The sequence below is a fragment of the Lonchura striata genome, chromosome Z (assembly GCF_050655825.1).
Source record: "Lonchura striata isolate lonStrDom1 chromosome Z, ASM5065582v1, whole genome shotgun sequence".
Classification (NCBI taxonomy): Eukaryota; Metazoa; Chordata; class Aves; order Passeriformes; family Estrildidae; genus Lonchura; species Lonchura striata.
Genome location: NC_140740.1, coordinates 80,440,679 through 80,460,680, shown reverse-complemented (window position 1 = coordinate 80,460,680; position 20,002 = coordinate 80,440,679). Strand labels below are relative to the sequence as shown.

Genomic DNA, 20,002 nt, shown 5'->3' with positions numbered 1-20,002 from the left:
TTATTTTTTTCTTTTGTAATGGAGCTTTTTAGCATACATCAAGAAATGTTTCATTTCTTCTCCCACTGAGTAATGGGCTGAAACTTCCTCTACTTGCCTCCTGAGAGTGTTGTACAATTTAGAAAAAAACTCCAGGAATTGTATTTTGGTAATAGCTTTCTGGTTTTTCCCCCTATACCATTTAGCTTCTTTTAATGGATAAATTGATTAAGTCTGTGTTAGAGTAGTAACAGTGGCCTGGAGTCTGTGTGTCAGAGTACAGAAGTGCTATTTTGCAAACTTACCTTAGAAAGTAATAACCCAGTTATATCAGCGATGTCCTTTGTATTTTGGACATAATAATTGGTTTTGTAATTAAAGTTGTGGCTTATGCTTTCATCTTTCATCTGAAAGCATGATCATGCAAATAAAAACCTTCTATGTTTGATAAATAAGCTAGATAACTTGATCTCATGTTTATCCTTTGTAAGTTAAGTCTGAGTTTTTATTTATTGTTGAAAACACTGTACTGGTCTCTTCATTGTTCTCAGTCATTAAAAATACTCTGTTAACAGATGACTTTCTAGCTGGCATCAACTAAATGAGTAGTCCACATCTATGCTCAGCTTAGGCACCTCTGTTTCCCTTCAGAGCAACAGTGTCTTTCTGTGAAATTGACAGAGGAGTGTTGTACAAGGTGTCTGACTTGGCAACATGCTCTGAGCCTTGTTTGTGCTATGTAGTAGCTATTGACAAGTAATTCAATATTTTACAATCGAAGCCATTTATGAGCATAGTGCTATTGTAAAGCATTTACTTAGGCTGGACTCAAAATGTCTTAAGTACCTATTTTTGTTGTTGTTACAATTATGTAGAAGTAGTTATTTTAGTTTTCACATGATGCAGCTCTGATTTCTTTGTGCTGGATAACAATACACTGCATTTTTCAGGAGAAAAACGACTTATCTGAAGTAAGTTTTAGCTAGGCCATATGGCATGACTCTGCTTTGCAATTATTACATCTTAAAAACAAGAGTTAGATTTAGCTCTGGATGCCCAGCTGTCAACCCTAGAGGGATGGCCATGAAGGGGTTGAAGTACAAGAATGTGTGGGGGGCAGGGAGGCATTTTGGGAGGGGCCATGCTCTGAGGCTTGGCCAGGCACGTCTGTCTGTGGGCCAGACTCACCTTCTACTCCAGAATTCTGCTTGGTGTAGCTAACACTGCTCTGCTTGTGCAAGTCAGCTCCTCCCATGCAGCCACACTTGGCATCTCCAGAGGCGCCATCATGGGATGTGGATGCAGTGTAGCACAATGATTTTGTGTGAAATCGCATCTCAGACAGCTAAACACCTACCTCTTCTGTATGTCTAACCGTGGGCAGATCTAGTCTAATATCCAGTGTGTTCTTCTGTGCCTTCTTTTTGCCTCCTTTCCAGAATGTTTTCTGATTTCTTGGTTAATAAATTTGTCTCTATTCTGTGAATTATGTTCAGAACAGACATTCAAAGGCAGAAGTTTTTGTGTGGAAACATGAGTAACTGAAAGCTAAAAGGAATTCAGCAGCAAATGCTGTCTGGCCTTGACCTAAATAATTAAGTACCCTTATTTGGGGGAAGAGAGGATTGTGATGTGGTTCTTTATGGGCTCTTTTGTGTGGTTAAGATTTTTTGGGAACATCTTTTGTTGTTGTAATAGCTGCTTACTTATTCAGAATAGAACTCTATGATCAGTGCAAGAACATGGAACATGAACATGATAAGAAGAGCTGGCCACCTTGTTATTTTTTATTTAATGAAATTGGGATCTGATTAGGACTCCAGGTAGCACAAGCACTGTGTTTGACTCTGCATTCAGAAGATCTGTTTCTGAACACTGGGTAGCAGGATATATGAAGTAGAATTTTTCTAATTGAATTTAATTGAGAAGCAGGTAACTTTGTTGTGAGTTAAGTTTTAACATGCAGAAAACATCTTCTACCAACAATAATGTTAACAGTTTACCTTCACAGTCCCTGGATTAATTGATTAGAAAATATGTGTTATTTAAATCCTCTTTAAAAGAGGTTGTATTAAAGTATCTGGTATGGCTCAGCTTTGCAAATGTCATGTTTGCTTCCAGTGAATACAATTTATATTGTGTGATGTGAGCTTAATCTGGAATGTATTGGGAAGAAAATAATAGGGTGCAAAAATATGCTTAAGAGTTAAAAAAAAATTCGTTTTTAAGGAAGAGAATTAACAGCAGATACATGACTGCATCAGAGCCAACTGGCTGAAGTACTTCTGCAGTCAGAATGAATGCGTAAAGGTAATTCAGGTGAATCAGATGTTTGTTTGTGGGAAGAAAAATAAAACCTTAATAATCTGCATACCCATCTGTTTTCGCCTTCAGCTTTTAAAAACATCAGCTACCTGCACTGAGGGTGCTTGCAGAGGTAGATAATATCCACGGGGCTGTACATGGGGGTTGGAGGGCTGTGTGAGGTCCCTGACCCAGGGCTTTCCTCCTGGGATGAAGTCTGGAGCCAGCTGGATGCCCAGTGGCTGCACCCTTGGCCAAGAACCTGCTCCAGATCTTGCCAGTGTACCTGCTGATCTGCTTATTGTCCCCTGTTGTCACACAGCCCAGATCTTAAGCAAACCAATGCTTCTGTTTCACAGAAAACGTTCAAGCTAATGGTGAAATAGACACAACCAACAAAGTTATTTTGAGGGTAGGCATAAGACCATGTGCTGAATCCAGATGTATCTGGAAAGTTTATCTGTGTTCTGAGACACAAAAGAAGAAGTGTCCAGGTATAATGTCTTAGTCCTCTCATGCTTATTAATGTAACTTACAGAAATACTTCGCATCACAGAGAACAGAGGGTCTTTCAGTTGATAAATTATATTTTTCACAATTTATTTAACAGGAATGTGGTTTTGACAGTTTAAGAAATTGAGGTTTGGTTGATTTTTTTTATTTTTATTAAAAAACCTGTAAAACTCAGAATGTAAAAGAGGAGCAGTCTTTTATGCTATGAAGCATGTTTTAAGCATGTTTAAATACATTCGGCTCTTGGATAAGATAGGAGAGTTTGTGACATGGGATAATCTGCAATTTATTAGACTGCAATTTATTAGACTGAAATTACATCTATCAAATTAGATCCTATCTGTGAGGATATAATATGATGTAAGAGGATATTGCTTATATTTTCTGTCTACCATATGACAGTACAATTTGGAGTTGTTACTATAACGTAGAGTTCAAGTAGTGTCATCCTGTGGTTATTTGGTGTCAGAGTATGCTTTTCACTTTACCTATTTACTTCCATATAGTGAGATGCTGAGAATGAAGAGACATAACATTTCTTCCATATTTAGTGAACAAGTGCTGCAAGCTGTATGTGGCTTTGTCAGCAGCTTTCGGTTTTGGGAGCTGAAATGAATCTGTTTAAGATTTACTGGTATGAACAAGCTAATTTAAAGCTTGTAGGGAAAATGGCTTGTAGCCTTGACAGATTTATTCTAGGTTTTCCTTTCCCTGGATACCTGTCAATGTAGGTAAGCCATACTCCACTGTGTATGTGGGTGTTTCCTGTGGAAGTCAAACTGTTTGAGGTTTGCAGTGGTTTTTCACCAGCTGAAGAACTCCAGGTGAGTTCTACTCTGCTACTGAGATATTACCCACAGGACATTTCCCAAATGGACATTTTTAACAACAATGACCTTTTTGTGGGTACACAGGGAGCACAAGTCAGTGTTCCTTGGCAAGATAGGAAGCTCATTTCTGAGGAGACCATCTAGTTTCCTTTGGGTTCTGATTACAGAACAGCAGTAACTGTTCTGGTGAGAAGATGTACTTTGTTAAAATGTTTCTGGAACAATTCAAAATTCCCTTTTTTGTATAGCACTTTGTTTCTTAACTAGGTCAATAATTCTGGTATCTTCAATGAAATTGCATTGAAGTGTTGAAAATTCATGCACTTTGTTTTTATTTCAAGCTGACTCTATGTACTTAGTTATTTTTCTACATATGTAGGAAAGATGTCATATTGTATTTTGGGCTTAAAGCTAGACATCATTACCTATTTTACTTTTCTGAATTTTAATAAGTTATTATTGAACTTAATTTGGTAAAGCTGCTCATATTGCCCAATATAAAATGCCAAGTGGCAGGTGAACTAAGAAGTCATGGTTATAACATTAACTAAAAGGCTTTTATTAGTCATTACATGGTGATCAAATTACTATTAATCAGTGATTGAATGGAAATTAAATGTTAATAAATTAAGCAGTAATTGAATACAAATGAAGCAGTATTGTAATCAAATTTTCAAGAAAGGTGGGAAGGACTACAGGCCTGTCAGTCTCTGTTCAGTACTTGGTATGGGGGTTATTGAAAAACATCATAAGGGCAACTCAGTCATTGGTCACAACTCAGTCATTGGTCCCAGCCAGCATGAGTTCATAAGGGGAAAAATCTGTTTACCAAACTTAATTTTCTTTTACAATGTAACCTACGTAGTTGACCAAGCAAAGCCAGTTGATGTAATCTTTTTTGGATTTCTCTAAAGCTTTTGATACTGTTTCTCTCAGGACCCTTCTGGAGGAAATGTGCAGCCCACAGCTGGATAAACACATCATATGGTGGGTGAGCAGCTGGCTCCTGGGTTGGGCACAGAAGGTCACAGTGAATGGAGTGACTTCAGACTGGTGATCTGGCACTTGTGGGGTTCCATCTTAGGGACAGTGCTCTTTAGAGTTTTCAAAAATGGCCTCTGAATGTAGATATTAAATAAGTTGTCCTACATGAATTAACTTCACCGATTATGCTAAATTAAGAGAAGCTGTGGACTCCCTTGAGAGTAGAGAGGCCTTGCAGAGAGATCAGGATAGACTAGAGAGCTGGGCAATCACCAGCCATATGGAATGTAAAATGAGAAAATGCCAGCTTCTGTCTGATCTAAAGTAATGCTGCTTGAATATACAAAGTGGGGAGCAAGAGTCTGAAAAGCAGACATCCAGAAAGAGATCTTGGGGCTTGGTTTTTCTGGCAAGTTGAAGATGAACATGAGCCAGCAGTGCCCTGGCAGCCAGGAGGGCCAGTCCTGTCCTGGGGTGCATCAGGCACGGCATCACCAGCCAGGCAAGGGAGGAGATTGTCCCACTCTGCTCTGCACTGGGACAGCCTTACCTTGAGTGCTGGGGGCAGTTTTGGGATACACAATTTAAATATCTAAATATCTTTTTATCTAAAGCTATTAGAGGGGGAGGGTGACCAAGATGGTGGTAGGTCTCGAGGGCAAGGCTTCTGAAGAGTGGTTAAGGTGACTTGGTTTGTTCAGCTTGGAGAAGATAAGGCTGAGGGAATGACCCATCACAGTCAGCTCAGGCTGGTTCTGTGAGCTCATGGTAGGGCATAGCCCAGATTCCTTAGTTCCTGTGAAGACCTGGCCTAGCAGAGTTCTGCAAAGGAGGACAGACTTCAGTCAGACCTTCTTGATGATGTCTGGATCAAAGCACTCTCCACTCAGAATGGGTTCATCCATCACTGACTTGCCAAACAGGAAGATCTCTAACAAAAAAAAATTAGTAAACATCTATCTACCTATCACAAAATTAAAGTCAGTGAGGATTTTCAACATTTTCAATGTTGGTAGTTACATTTTTATCATACTCCGTGGAGGTAAGCATTTTTATCACTGTAAGCAGCAAGAGCTCTCTGTGGTCAAGTACTTACTTTAAAGACTAAAGTAAATACTCAAATTCAACTCGATATTAAGGATCATTTGCTTTGAATTTCAATTTGGGAAAGGGAGAAGCAAAGAACAGTAATTCCTTTTAATTAAGGTGCATTTTATTAACGTGCTTTATCTGAATCTGAATCTGAAATTTGAAGATAGTCACAAAGTAAGATATTTTGGAAATTACAGTATTTTTTCTATGATAAACAACCCTGTACTGGTGTTATTGCTGGTAAGGAGATAAAGTGCTGTGCATGTGTAATGCCTTACTGAGAGCAGCTGTGTGTATAAAAAAAAATCTCAGAGTTTCTGAATTTTTTCCCTTTTCTATGTTTCAATCTCTTTTGAAAAATAAGTGATCCTTCCAGAAAAAAAAAAAAAAGTACTGTTGACATGAAAAATGTTATTTCATACTAACTACGACTCTAATATATGTATTATCTAATACCTGGGTTTTTTTAACCAGGTATCCCTAGGAACTTTTTTCAATTTGTAGTTGTTCTCCTTAGTACAGGCTGCCTATCTGATGTTTGTAGAGGCTTGTTAGCTTTTTGGTTGGTGGTTTTCCTACTTGCTGGATACAGCATGAGAGCCTTAGCCATAGGAATTAAATACTTTATGATTGCTGCAATTAGTAATTCTAGGTGGTGTATGTGGCTTTACATGGACATGTGCATGCACGTGCAGTCGCAGTAATTAGCAGGTTTCTTGTGTGTAGAAGTGACTGAAAGTGGTTTTTTGTGCTGGGGAAGCATAGGAGCTCTCCTTGTGTGCTTCTCAGAAGCTGTATGCCAGTTCATTGTTCTCTTTCCACTTGTTAAAGTGTTACAGAATTAGGACACTCTTACTTGCATTATGGCATACTTAAATTATGGTACTTGGACCAGATTTCTTTGTTGCTGTGGGTATGTCTCGATTTTCCTTTCCCTAAAGTGACTTTAAGAAATGTCTGGAGGCAGGAGAAAAAAGCATTTACTGCTCTACACTGCTAGAAGAAGATGAAACTTGATCTTCTGTCTATTTATCACTTTGTGCTGTGTGTTACACATTAATGTACTAGCTAATCTCTGGCTATTGATGGAGAATAGGAAAAAGCCAAACATTTTACCAATTTTCTTCTTCTTCACATGGTCTGGTCTGCAAACACACATAATGCTATGGTAAGGATTACTTGAATCCAGGTTTCTGACTAGAGCATTCTTTATGAAACTTGCTTTGTGAGTGTTCCCCATGCTTATCTTTAGAGTGAAATCTAAACAGGCCCAGTTAGGACTTTCCATCTCTCATAAGTTCTAAAATGTCTTTGCCTTCTGGCTCTGCTATATGCCCCAGTTACATCCTGCTTTTTCTGCCGAACTTGGGTGATATTTCTGCACCATTTTCTGTCTGAAGATGGACTGCATGTAAAATAAACCAAGTGTTCAATATACTGTTCTCAAGTGTCTAGTCAGGAAAATTTGATACCACTTCAGACCAGTCAAAGCCTAATTTAGACTCATGTATGTGTGGTTCTTGTGTGAGTGCTCTTCAAATGAACAGTAACAGCGGTAGGCTTTGAAGCCTGTATTAAGTGCAGAGCGGTCATTTAAGTGAGCTCTGAGCGTACAGTACACTGAGCAGTAACAAGAGAATGTACTGCTTCTTGGGAATTGGTACACTTGAAAAAATGGACTGCATGAACTCACAGGCCTCTGCCTACAACTTCTGTGAGTACCCACTCCAGAAGTCCTACATTGCACTTCTACTCTGGAGTGACCCAAAGTATCTTGGAAAATGTGATTTGTCTTCACTTCTAGGTTTCTTTAAGCCATCTCCCATGTGCTTACATATGCATGCATATACAGAGTTCAAGTCATCTAAACAAGCTAATAATAGAGAAATTATAAAAGGGCTAGAGAACAATTATTAATGACTGGTAAGGCCTTAAATGATAGCAGGTTAAAAATACCCAGTTCTGTTGCGCTTCAAACAAAAACCTATTTCTGTTTTGTTTTTTGCAAGCTGTGGAACTGAAAGTTAAAGCAGAGACATCCTGCTGACACATTCTTGCCATTTGCAGCATGCATTGTCACATGCAGAGGAGGACTTTAACAGAATAATTCATCTGGCTTTTCAGATGGCTCCATGTGAATCCTGGGTAGTTTCATGGGGTAGCAGTGAAATTGACTTATCCAGCCCCACAAAATGTAAGACTGCTTTTGCTTGCTGCTCTTGGTCTCATAATTGTTTTGCACTTGAGTGGGAGGTGAAGAAGTGATGTCCAGGTGTTAGATAAATTACTTTTAAGTAGAATTGCCTTGTTAAGATTTAGGCTTTGACATTCTTCTGTGATCTCAGACCCAAAGGGAGGTTGACAAAGCCTGGGGAGAAGAATGTACTGCTGATAGTGGACAAAAACAAAGCACAGTTTATGTGCCACGAGGACTTTTGGCACAACTCCTATGATAAGGAAGAAACTAATAAAGCAAACACAGCAACTGTGCTGAGACCAGCTCCAACTGGGTAAAAAGTAATCCTGGAAGAGGGAGACAGGGACCACTGACTCACAGCCCATGAACTAAAGAAACTTACCGATTCAGGAGAAAATCTGAGCATGTGAGCTACTTAGCATGAGAATCATTTAACCAATAAAAGATGTAATACTAATTAAAGATACCTGTGTAACTTACAGCAAATGAACTGTGCTTTCTGTGTTTGCTGAAATGTATAAATGGTGTAAAATTTTGATGATTGGGGAGCCAGCCTTTAGTGGCCAAAGCTCATGCTTTGCACAAACTAGAATAAAAAGATAGGGATCCCTTGTCTCAGTGTGTAAATTGTCACTGCACACCAGGGACAACAGAAGTACAGCAACAATTTACTGAAATGCATTAAAAGGTCTTTAGAAATAATGTTACACTTGTGTTGCACTGCTGTTTTACAGTGGCTGGTTAAAAGCTGAAATAGTGGTGTTCCACAGTGATACATTTTTTGATGTGAAACACTCTACTATTGAGAGTTTGCCTCTGTGAACTCTTGCACTTTTAATGGCCTTTCTTCTCTTGTTCACAGTTCCTTCCTCTGTCCCAAACTAAACTTGAATATTGCTTTGATGTGTTAGCTTCCTGTGGAAAAAAGAACATTTTAAATGCTGTGAGTAATGCTTTTAATCTACTGTCATACTAAGAACAGGTGAGGGTCCCTTCAGTATCTTGTATGGTCTGCCATGTAGCATGTTGTGAGCATAGACTGTTCCATTCTCTCTAATGCTGCAGTGTTTTTAAAATTATGGTCTCCCTGGATGCCAATGCCAATTACTGTAAATCAAGGCAATAATAATAATAACAATTGGGCATTCTTCAGGAAGGTTAGTTTGCTTGGGGGTTTCTTTCCATTCTTGACAGAAATGGTACTTTATTGACAGTTTGCCTTGAACCATTACTTTCCCCTGTTCACTTTTTTCCTCCCTGGTATTACCTGTAAGAAGGAACAAGGAGGCTAGCTGAGAAAAGCATTGTTTTTCCTTCTATAGAACTTGCTACTTAAGAAGAAAATGTTATTGACCACTTAAAACCTTGTCTAACAGCCATTTTTTTAAATGCAAATGGGAAGTTGGTATGAAATAATATTTTCTAAACCATAGGAGTGAATTCTCAAAGGCTTCTCACTTGTTCTTAGCTGGCTGTTTTTGGAGGTGGGGCAAAATATGCCTAGACTATGTCTTAGGTAGGACACAGAATGTATTTATTAAGTCTGTGGTTTGCCTTCCTGTTATTTAGTAAAAAAATTTGGATTATTAGTTTTCTATTAGTCTTTCTAAGTTTTCATAGTGCAGAACTATTAGTGCTGTGGTTTCAAGAGAAGTAGGTTGCTGTGGGCATATAAGTGTGGGGAATAGTATGAGCTATGAATTGGCTGGTTCAGAAAGATGCACTGAATCCATATATATCAAATGTAGTTATTAATTAAAGACAGGAAGAAGCTTTGAAAAGAGCTGGACAAGAAGAATTTTAATATGACTAGGTGGTACTGTCTCATTTGTTGGTTCTGTGCCCAAAATAGTAAGTACCTTTCAAGGGCTGGATCCCTCAACTGAAATAAATAAATGTAAGTGAAGGGCTACAGAGTAAAATTCAAGCAGTTGCAGATGGGAGTGAAAAAAAAAAAAGAAGAAGTAAAAATATTTAAAATCTTTCTGCTTTAAGGTCACAGCTGGCACTTGCAAATGTGTTTACTGTCACCTTCATAAGCTGTTCTTTCCTTGAAAGAATTGTGTGCTTTCCTGCTATCCCCTTCTTTACAGCTCCCTCTCAGGCTATCAGGAACCTGATAAGGAAAACCTATTATTTCTCCTTAGACACTTCTGTGGTTTCCTTTCTGTATCTTTTGCTGCTCTCCCATGTATTATTCCAGGTGGGTGGGTACATTTATTGCAGGGGACCTTGTGATGGCTTCCTACAAACTGAAAGCACAAAAGCTGGAGGTGTTCAGAGAAAGATGTGATTGTTCCTAAAGCTAGACTCTGTACTATTAGCTACAACAACAGTTAAAAAATCAACCTATCTCCTTTAACTAAAGTGTAAATAGTAACTCTATACCATTCCCCTGTTTTCAATAGTCTTTCAATACTTTAACTCAGAAGCTGATAACTCTTATAATAGTAATTGTTTATGGCTATTAGTTTGTGTTGAGCTTCATTTGAAGTACAACCTATTTCTAAGTTGCTTAAGGAAATATACTAATGAAAATAATTTCAGTATTAATAGGGGTGAAAAAATAAGAACTGATTCCAAATGACTGATAATACCAAAGCAAAGCCCTACAGTCTTACCACTTTAGTAATTTTGTGAAAAACTGTTACAAAGACATGAATAAAATAACCTTTTTACAGAGTCAGGACATATAAATTCAGGTTTTAAAAATGCACAAGAAAGTCTAACTCAGACTTTGAAGAAGATTGTTAAATGTCTTGAAACTAAACCCTAAGGGACTTGGGAAGCACTAAGGCAGAATCAATATGAGAAAATTACGAGGAAGTTAAAAAAGGATTTCAGCCTTATTCAGGCTATGTTGATGGTGAATGTTGTCTTTTATGTGGCAAGAGTTATTTGCAGCTCAAGTATCTCAGGGTTTGGAAGTGCAGAGCATAATTGCTGCTTAAAAATCAGTGTCAAAGTGCCCAGAAGTGTCTGTTCTAGTAGGAAATGGAGGAGGAGTGCTTCTGTAAGTTCAGTGCCCTGATGAGATAAAGTTTTTGATATAAAATTCATGAATGGAGGGAACTTTCTCTGTAGGTTGTCTTTGTTTAAAACCTCTTGCTTCTTGTAGATTGTTTTATTTCAAAAAATTAGACTAGCAAATGAATAAACACCTCTCACTTCCTTTGAGACCTGGAGAGTCTCCTCTGGTTGCTACAGCTGAGCTGTAAGTGTATTTAAATTAATACACCTTAGTCCTCCCTTCATTTGTAGTTGCCACATGACTTTATTTAGTCATCATCAAGAGGAAATAGTGTGGCTACAATAGAAATTTAAGGTGCAAAATGTGAAAGAAGTCTTAAAAATACACTCAGAGATGACAATTTTCTACTTTCAGCTTGCAGGATGGAAAGAAATTATAGTTTTTCAAATCCTTTAAGGCCAAAAAAACCAACTAAATCAAAATACCCATAGGATTAATGTATTTATCATAGGATAAATCTCCTATAGGAAGACTAACTGGAAGGTTTCTTTCTTAAGTACTTGAGACTAAAATTCTAGTAGGGGTCTTGGTCGTGACTTTGTGCCTACATGTGCTTCTTACGGCACATCATGTTGTGATATGACATACCATGGCATGGCATGATTTTTGTTCATGATTTGCTTTTTTTTTTTTTTTTTTTTTAACCCTTTTCCCCCCCATTCTTCTTAAATAGTACTTTGGGCTTTGGAGCAAGCCTAGTTAAATTCAGATTTTTTTTTTTCTATAATTTTTATTTTCTTCTTCCTGTGGTTGTATTTGTTTCAAGTGATTGTCAAAGAGCGTTGTTACCACATTTCCTGTGTAAAGCCACAGTGAACGGTACACAGTCAAAGGATATAGAAAATTCACCCTTAAAAGGATGCCTTTTTAAAAAGGCCAGACTGTTCTCAAGCTGTATATTTAATAAATAGTTTTATTCTAACTGACTCTCCACAGTATATTGTATATTCCTGCTTGTATCAGTTTAGGTAAATGCTGTCTAACCTGTTCTATATCAATAAATGTGAAAAGCTCAGAGGGAAAATAGATATCTTAGTTTACCTTTCTGTAGGAATCTCCTGTTCCCCTCTGGGAAGGGGTGGGGCGGAACCAGGAAGCCACATCCAATGGGACACAGGTGAGGAGAGGGGGGAGCAGGTCAGGGAGAGCCCATCACACCTGAGACTTAGGGAGGAGGGGAAAGGTGTGTGGAATAGACCAATGTGACATAACTCCATAGTGCAATATAAAAACTACTCAGGTTAATTAATTTATTTATTTTTACAAATTCCCAATCACCCATTGCAAAACAACAACTAAGTAAGCTATTTAGTGCATCACAACACATTTCCTCCTTTCCTGCTCTGTACTTTTCTCACTGAAAACCTAATACTACTTTAGTAAGAAAAATGGGTGATAATGTAATAAAATACGCTTTGCCCACAAATCATTAATGCAGTGCTTGCACTTCTTGACTTTATGACTGATATTTAAGAATAAGCAGTAGTTTTGGTTTCTGCCTTAGACCAGCCACTGTGGAATAAACCTTAGGGTGAAGAAAATTGCCTTATTGGTGTTTCACTTTAAATTTTAAACAATGTATTATTTTTAAAATCTTGATTTCTTTATATTTAGAATTTCTATAAACATTATGAAATTGGTATCATAACTAAGGTATAAAAGCATTAAGATGCAACAAAGTTGTTCAGCATGATAATCCTGTGTGTTTTTGTAATGTGAATCATACACTCTAAAATAAGTTGCATTCAGAGTTCAGAAAGTTTACATGGGAAAAACAGATTGGGCTTTCACCAGTCATTGCTCTGATAAATTTCTGGTTCAGACAGAATAGTTGTCTTGTCTTTTTAATGTGAGCTCTACAGTGTTCTGCCACTCTGGTTTTGCTCTTTGCTCAGTTTATGGTGCTCAAAGGGTGGCAGAGCTATTCCTGTGAAGTGTGTTCTTCAGCCTCTGTTGTGCTCTTCATCTGGCAGGTCTGCACAGACAAATGCAGCAATACTGCAAACAATGCCATGTTAGGGTGATGAGACACTGGCACAGGGTGCCCAGAGAAGTTGTGAATGCCTCATCCCTGACAGTGTTCAAGGCCAGGTTGGATGGGGCCCTGAGAAACCTGGGCTGGTGTAAGGTGTTCCTGTGGAAGGGAGGCTGGAACAAGATGATCTGTAAAGTCCATTTTAATCCAGACCATTATATGGTTCTGTGACTCAAATCTTAATCCTATGAAAAAGGAGGGAAATACTGCTTGTATTTTGAGACCTCATTAATTGCAGCTAGGCTTGGGATGCAATTCCTACCTGCAAGTTTTGCAGGAGCAATTTCCCATGAGATTGCTAGTGTGCTAATATTACATAATTACCTGACTAGAAGCTGTAGGCCACTATGATTTTTCTTTCTTTCTTTATATAACCAATAATTTGGAAAAGAACAGTAGAATTTTCCTGCTTCAACTTGTTCTTTAAACAAGCAACTAACAGTGTAAGAGAAGTTTTAGTGTGTTGTCATTAACATCACAGCACCAATGCACCTTTTTGCTTTCAGCTTAATCGCTTTTTTTTTCCATATTGGTGCAACAGATTTATACTTGATATTCATATGAACTTGATTCCTGTAAAAATAATTTTTTTAGTGGACTGGGAAGATGTATGAAATTCCAGAGCTGTAAAAAATATTGCTAAGGACATGTTTGCCTTTTAAGAGGTGCAGTTAATGTCAGTTTTCTCCAGACATACTGATATGTTAGCTGTGTGTTTTAATAAAAAGTCAAAAGATTGAAGAAGTGTTAGTGGTTGCAGAACTACCAAATTAAAGGCGAATGCAGCACTTTACAGGCTATAGAACTAAAAATGCCTTTTCAAGAATTAACATGTAATCAGAGATTATTCTTTACAATCATTAGCTTGGATTTGTCATTTGAAACCTTTAGATCTAAGACAGGGAGTTAGTTTTGACTGTCCTGAAGGTCACAAGTCCTGCATGCAGAGAGCAGCTGTGTAGAGCAAGGCTTCTGTGCCCTTGGGTATTCTGTGACCAGGAAGAGCTTTCCAGGCTCACAGGTGCCCACACAAGCCCTTCAGGTTTGCTCCCAGGGCTTCAGCTCTGCACAGTGCTAGGGGCTGCAGTGAGCTGGAGGAGTGTGCCAGCTGTCAGTGAACAAACACAGAGGCAGATCAACAAAAGGAATCTCCCAGCCCTTCAGAGTATGTTTTCTGTACTTGGGTGTAACAGGAGGATCCAAGTTAACCCTCTGTAAGAACAAGAATTTGGTGTGTTAGTTCTGGACTTAGTCAGAAAGAGATTGTAAGGAAGCAACAAGTATCATAATTTTAGAAGTCACAAATCAGAGTATTGGGGTACTTGCAGAGCAAGAAAAGCTGACTGTACAATATCCATTCCTTGCTCTAGCAGCTTAGAATATATCAAACTTCAAAATACTAACTTTGAGTGTTTGATTTCTCAGTTCCTCATAATCTGAACAGCTAGCACTGAGGAAGCATTGCTGTGTTTCAGAACAACTTCATATCTATCTTAGAAGTAAATCAACCAGCTCTTAAGGAGACATAAGCTGTACAAACATGGGACTAGAATTGTCAAATGTTACATGCTTAGCAGGAGTTAACATACAAATCAAATTTAGAGAAGAATTTTGTGGCATGCAAATTCTGAGCCTGTAGAGAACAGCAGAGTATTTTTCTGTCAAGGTGGTCTTTGTTACTCTTGCTATTTAATGTTAATGAAATTTTCAGTCACCAGAATAACTATGAAAATGGCTGTGAAGCCACCTAAGTGTGGAGTGAGAACTTCTGTAGAGACTTCTATTTTCATTCTTGGGCTTCACACTACTGATTGTTGAAACCTGAGTTTTATTACAATTTCTTGATTCATTCATGAGATTTAGATGGTGATCTTTAAAGGAGGAAAACCATCTTTTAAGTAGTTAAAATGTGTCATGTTAGCACTGTTCCAAGACCTTTTTTTAAGTGCCTAACAAGCAAAAGGTTCTATAGAAGTATATTTGTCAGACCAGGGTTTCGGTTTCCTTTTCTAGGTTTCCTTCTTGCCCTCAAGGTCTCCTGTTTAAAAAAATTGCTTTGTTTTATATGGTATTAGCAATAGGGTAAGCTAGCAAATCATATTCCCCCCCCCCACACCCCACTTCCTGTTCTGATCTTTAAGCAAGGAATGTCAGAAACAGGCTGATAAACCTAATTTTGACAGTATCAGTTGATTTTTCAAAGCTAGGAGACAGGAGTACTTTAGATGTGATTTTGCTATTTAGATGTTGTTCCTGCAGCATGGATTTTTTTTCTCAAAGAGCTTCAGATAGTGTCTTAAAAGCCAAGAAGTGTGAGAGCTTCCCAAAAGCTTTGGAGATAGAAAAGGTTCTGCTGTATTCTTTTTGTGCATGTTTAGACAGCATTTGTGGAAAGTACATGGCTAGTCATGGCCACGTAGTGCAGTGACTTGGCACGTATGTAATAAATGAGGGACAGAGCTAATGAAGGTGAAAGCAAAGTGGAGATGCTCTGCCACAGAATGTGTGTACTGCTACATGCATGGAGCCTCCAAAGAACTTCACACTGCGAGGAATTGCATAGAAATAGAAATTGCATAGTTGTGCAAATGTTTGTGTGAGTGAAGATGCGGTTTTATAAAGAATTATTAAGGAATATGCCTGTAAAAACTTCTGAATATTCATTATCTCACTTTGCAAGTAAAGTTTATGATGTGCGGCAAGATAACTGAAGTCTCACAGGAATTTTTATTGCACTCCTACTGAAACAAACCAGAATGGAGGTTTACCAACAAGCATAATTTGAGCAAAGGAATGGTTGGAATCTGAAGCCTCATTTGTTCCACTTGAGGAGTTATAGAGGTTTAAGGAAATAATTTCAAGGTCTACAACTAATACCCTATTTTGAAGTCAACTGTAGCATAGGATAGAAGGGGGTGGAAGGAAAGAAAATACATTGTGTTGACCAGATCCAGCCATTTTGCAAGTATTCTATAAACAGAACTGTATGTGTTTCCTGAACATTTACGAGACCATACCATTGATTGACAATTGTCTAACCGGGTTGAGGTTAAATACCATTTAAATCTCACATTGTGAGTGTATGATGAGAAGTATGTGTGCTTTGGGAAGTATAATGTGTTAACAGGCACAATTCTCTAAGAAGATAAAGGTGTGTATGGGTAATTATCACTTTCTGAAATGACATTTGAAAGTTAGAAACAAACCAAGATGACTGCCAAAAGTTTGAATGCCAGTTCTTGGTATCACTTCACCAAACCAAAGCTGGAATGTAAATGGATTTATGGTATATGCCATTTCTGGGAGTCACTGTAGAAAAAAGTGTATTACTTGTTTACTGATGTCTTTCAATCTGTGATTCGGGGTATTACCAAGAAATCAGTGGTGTGGGTGGCTGGCTTGGACCTTAAGATTCTTTGTATTCTCTCTTTTTGATTAATGTACTTCTGTTTTCAGGTTCATGTAACGCTAGGGACCAAAGAAGCACACGTAATATTTCTCTGGTGCTGGGATCAACCTTCTGGAAGAAGACTCTACAATAACTTTTTGCCTTCAAGTTCTTTGTCCTGGGACTGACTTGTCTTTGGAGAAGAGCTCATCAGAAAAGAAGATTTTCACATTGGAGCCATTAAAATTAAACCTGTTCAAAGAACTTACTACCTGCACACAGACTTACAAAGGTTGAGTCCTGCTTTTCATCTGTGTTCCCACTTCAGACTGTAAACGATGAGTGAGTTTTGGTTGTGTTTCAACTGCTGCATTGCAGAACAGCCTCAGCCTGTAAGTATAAGTATCAGTACTGCCTTGTTTTTATATAATTAACTAAATTGTTCACATTTTTTAGTTTTCTTATGTTACATTTATTTTATTTTTTAAGTAAGTCTGTTTGGCCTGGTGAGAATTAAGCAGTTAACTGATAACCTGCCTTAGTAGGGATCAAAAAAAGTCCATTCTGAACTACTGTCACTTTCCTGTCCTTGACATCAAATCTATCCAAAGTCTTTGGAAAGAGCCTATATTTGTTGGAATTGAAAAGGAGGGAAAGGGAAAAGGGTGGTGAATATGTAAACTGTCTTCCTAGAGTAATACCTTTTTAGTGGAGATGTGCAAATGTCCTCACTTCTGTGTGATTTAAGGCCTGCTTTTGGGTGTGGTTAGACAATGGTAGTAGAAGAAAATGATTACATTAAAAAATCCAAAGTCAAATCGAGTCCTTCAACACCTTCATTTAAAAAAGTATTTAATCTTTGACTCTTAGGTTAGTTTTTATATTAAATCTTTGAAGAGTGAAGGGATGCATTCATATTATAAATACTTTCTTAAAAATAAAATTTAAAATGATTGTTGTGTGAAAAAGTACACAGCAAATTATTAGATAAAAGAAAATTTCAAAGCATATGTTAGGAAAACAGAAAATACAGAAATATTCTTTGTTTTCATATATTTTTAAGTACCTTTAGAGTATGTTTCCGAGTCCAGTGCTGTTGGAAGAAATTCTTCCTGTATGAAGGCCAAATTAACCAGGAATGTGGTTAGGACTGTGAGTAAGATCATTGTATGATGTGATATCCAGATCAAGCTAAAAGCACTGTCATTTCTAATAGAAATATATCTATGTATTCTATATAGAAGTGACAGTGGTCATACAAGAGCTTTATAAATATGTTAAAAAAAAAACAGTTACTGCTGGTAGTATTACAGTAAGTAAGAGAAACCCAGAGTGAATAAAGAAACCTTACATATACTCAGCTGCTAATACTTTGCTTTAGGGAAACTAAAGGATTGAATAAAAGCACCTCACGTTAGGCATTGTCATTGCACAAAGCCTGAAAGCCAGACCAATGGCATACAAATATTAAAGTATGACCATTAACATTTTGAACTAATGAGTGCAACTTTATTTCAGTCTCAGTCAAGCAGAGTTGTGGGAAATGAACTCTGAGATATCAGCATGGGAAGCTGTGATCCTCCTCTCTTGCTTGAATACCATGCAATCCTTTAGAATGCTAATCTGTACTTATATAGAGCCAAAGTTATTTGTCTCTGTTTTTGAACATATATTTGAATACGATGTGACAGTTCAAAGTATTTCAGATAGCAAAATGGCATATTCTGCTAGTTTTTGAGAATCCCAAGGCTCAGTCCTTACAACATCTTGAGTTCTATGATCTCTTGAAGCAGGTGGAGATTGTATATGGAAAGCGGAGGAAAGGGAGGCAACCCACTGTGTTTCTGCTGATACTGTGCATTGGCTTGCTAATCAAAACCTTCCTTGTGTTTAAGATAGTAATAGCATTTTGTTGAGCACTAACCTAGTTTCTGAAATGTGCCTTTCAAGTCTTGTAGGAGACTTGCTTGTTGTGAAGTGCCAAAATCCTTCAGGATATGTCTCAAAAAAAGAGATGTGTGCCCTTCTTGGCATGCTTGATGAAAGGAACTTAGTTGTCCTTGCCCTGCAGTTACTCATCTCATTTTGCTGTGTCGTATTGTACAGCACTTGTTCTGCCATGCTCCGTTGCACTAAGTGGAGTATTTAATCAGACACTTAAAGTAAGTACAGGAATGTTTTTACTTTGAGTAAGTACAGGAATGTTTTCCATTTCTGACAAATAGCAAAGCATGTACTGTAACTCTGAGGCAAATGAGTCTGATAAATGAGACAAGTGATAAACAAGCAGTTTTCCCTGTTTCTGCAGATGTGTGCTTGCATGTTCAAGAGACTTGCTGAAAAACATGCTAGTTTTTAGTCTCAAAATACTGTTACATATTTCCCCATATTCACTGAGTGAAACATGCAAACTTGGATAAAAGTTATGTGTCTGACCCCTGGTGTGCATTCAACTTGTCTGTTGAGCTCAGTTTCTAAGGAAAAATGCCTAATCTGCCCAGTCTCATTCCTTTCATGTGCCTTCTTTCATTTTAACTCCTGCATCATGGCTCGCCTATGTGTCCCAGCCATTTCATGTTCAGCCAATACATGTTGAGTGGCCTTCTTCTGTGGAAGGACTAATATAGTCTTGTTGCAGCACCAACATCCACCAGCCTCTCAAAATAGACCTTGGAAGTGGGAGGTTAATTTGCTTGTTGTTCTGATCAATGTTTAAAATGTTCCTTCTATTTTTAAACTTATATTTATTATGGAATATTGTGAGTCAGAAGTGACCCAAAACAATCATGGAGTCCAGCTCCTGTCCCTGTGCAGGACAGCCCCAGAATTCACTCTGTGTGCTCAGCAGCGTGTCCAAGTGCTTCTTGAACTCTGTCAGGCTGGTGCTGGTGTGACCACTTCCCTGGGGAGCCTGTTCCAGTACCCAGTCACCCTCTGGTAAAGAATCTTTTCCTATATCCAGCCCAAACTTTCCCTGACGCTTCTTCATGTGTTCCCTTGTCACTGTTCAGCAGAGAAATGAGGATCAACACAGCAGGAAAATTTTATCCACATGATCAGTTGCCTGTCCATCCTGTTCCAGGGCCTCATGGCTGTTGTGTAAGGGCACTTGGGAAGGTGAGGCAGCCTGGGAGGGAACTTGCCTGTCACTGCAAGCAGTAGTAACCTGCTTCTATTCTCCCCTGTGTCTCCTAGGTCCCGTTATTCTGCCAGGGGACGTGTTCTGAAATTTTTTTTTTCTAAATATCTTTGGCAGATGCTGATATCTGAGGCACCTTTAATGTCATGGGTAATGACATAAATGTTAACCCTCCTTGCTAGAGGGGGAAATAAAAAAAAAAAATCTTAATAGTTGCAGATTTATGTGGTATTTTTAGCATTCATTGAGCTAAGGTGTTACCTTCTGTCTTGAAATCCAGGATGCCATAATTGTCCTCGCTTTCTGCTGGCAAAATTCTAGCACACTGCATTTGAAATGGTCAAATACAGCATCTGTATTCTTTTCAGCCATAGTGCACTTAACATGAGAACTGTACATGCATGAGTCCTTTCAGTCATTTTTATGGAAGGACACTAAGAACACATTACTTTGTGAATTTCACAGCATACCCCAGAGCAGAACAGCAACAGTGTTGCAGTTATTTACTAG

At 38.1% G+C, this 20,002-nt stretch overlaps 1 protein-coding gene across 13 annotated transcripts in view; it reads left to right on the top strand.

Annotated features, from left to right (window-relative positions):
- The window catches only part of CDC42SE2 (CDC42 small effector 2), an 81,893-nt gene that overhangs the window by 31,740 nt on the left and 30,151 nt on the right, over positions 1–20,002 (top strand). For 12 of the 13 annotated variants that reach the window (XR_014951043.1, XM_085566058.1, XM_085566054.1 and 9 more), the window contains one exon: positions 16,422–16,745. Coding sequence is in view for 12 of the 13 variants with exons in the window: in XM_085566058.1 (XP_085422184.1) it covers positions 16,692–16,745 (54 nt within the window). In the remaining variant the exon portion in view is untranslated. Of the gene's footprint in view, positions 1–8,761; positions 8,843–16,421; positions 16,746–20,002 lie in introns of all 13 variants that reach the window. The other variant, XM_085566052.1, reaches the window with a different exon arrangement.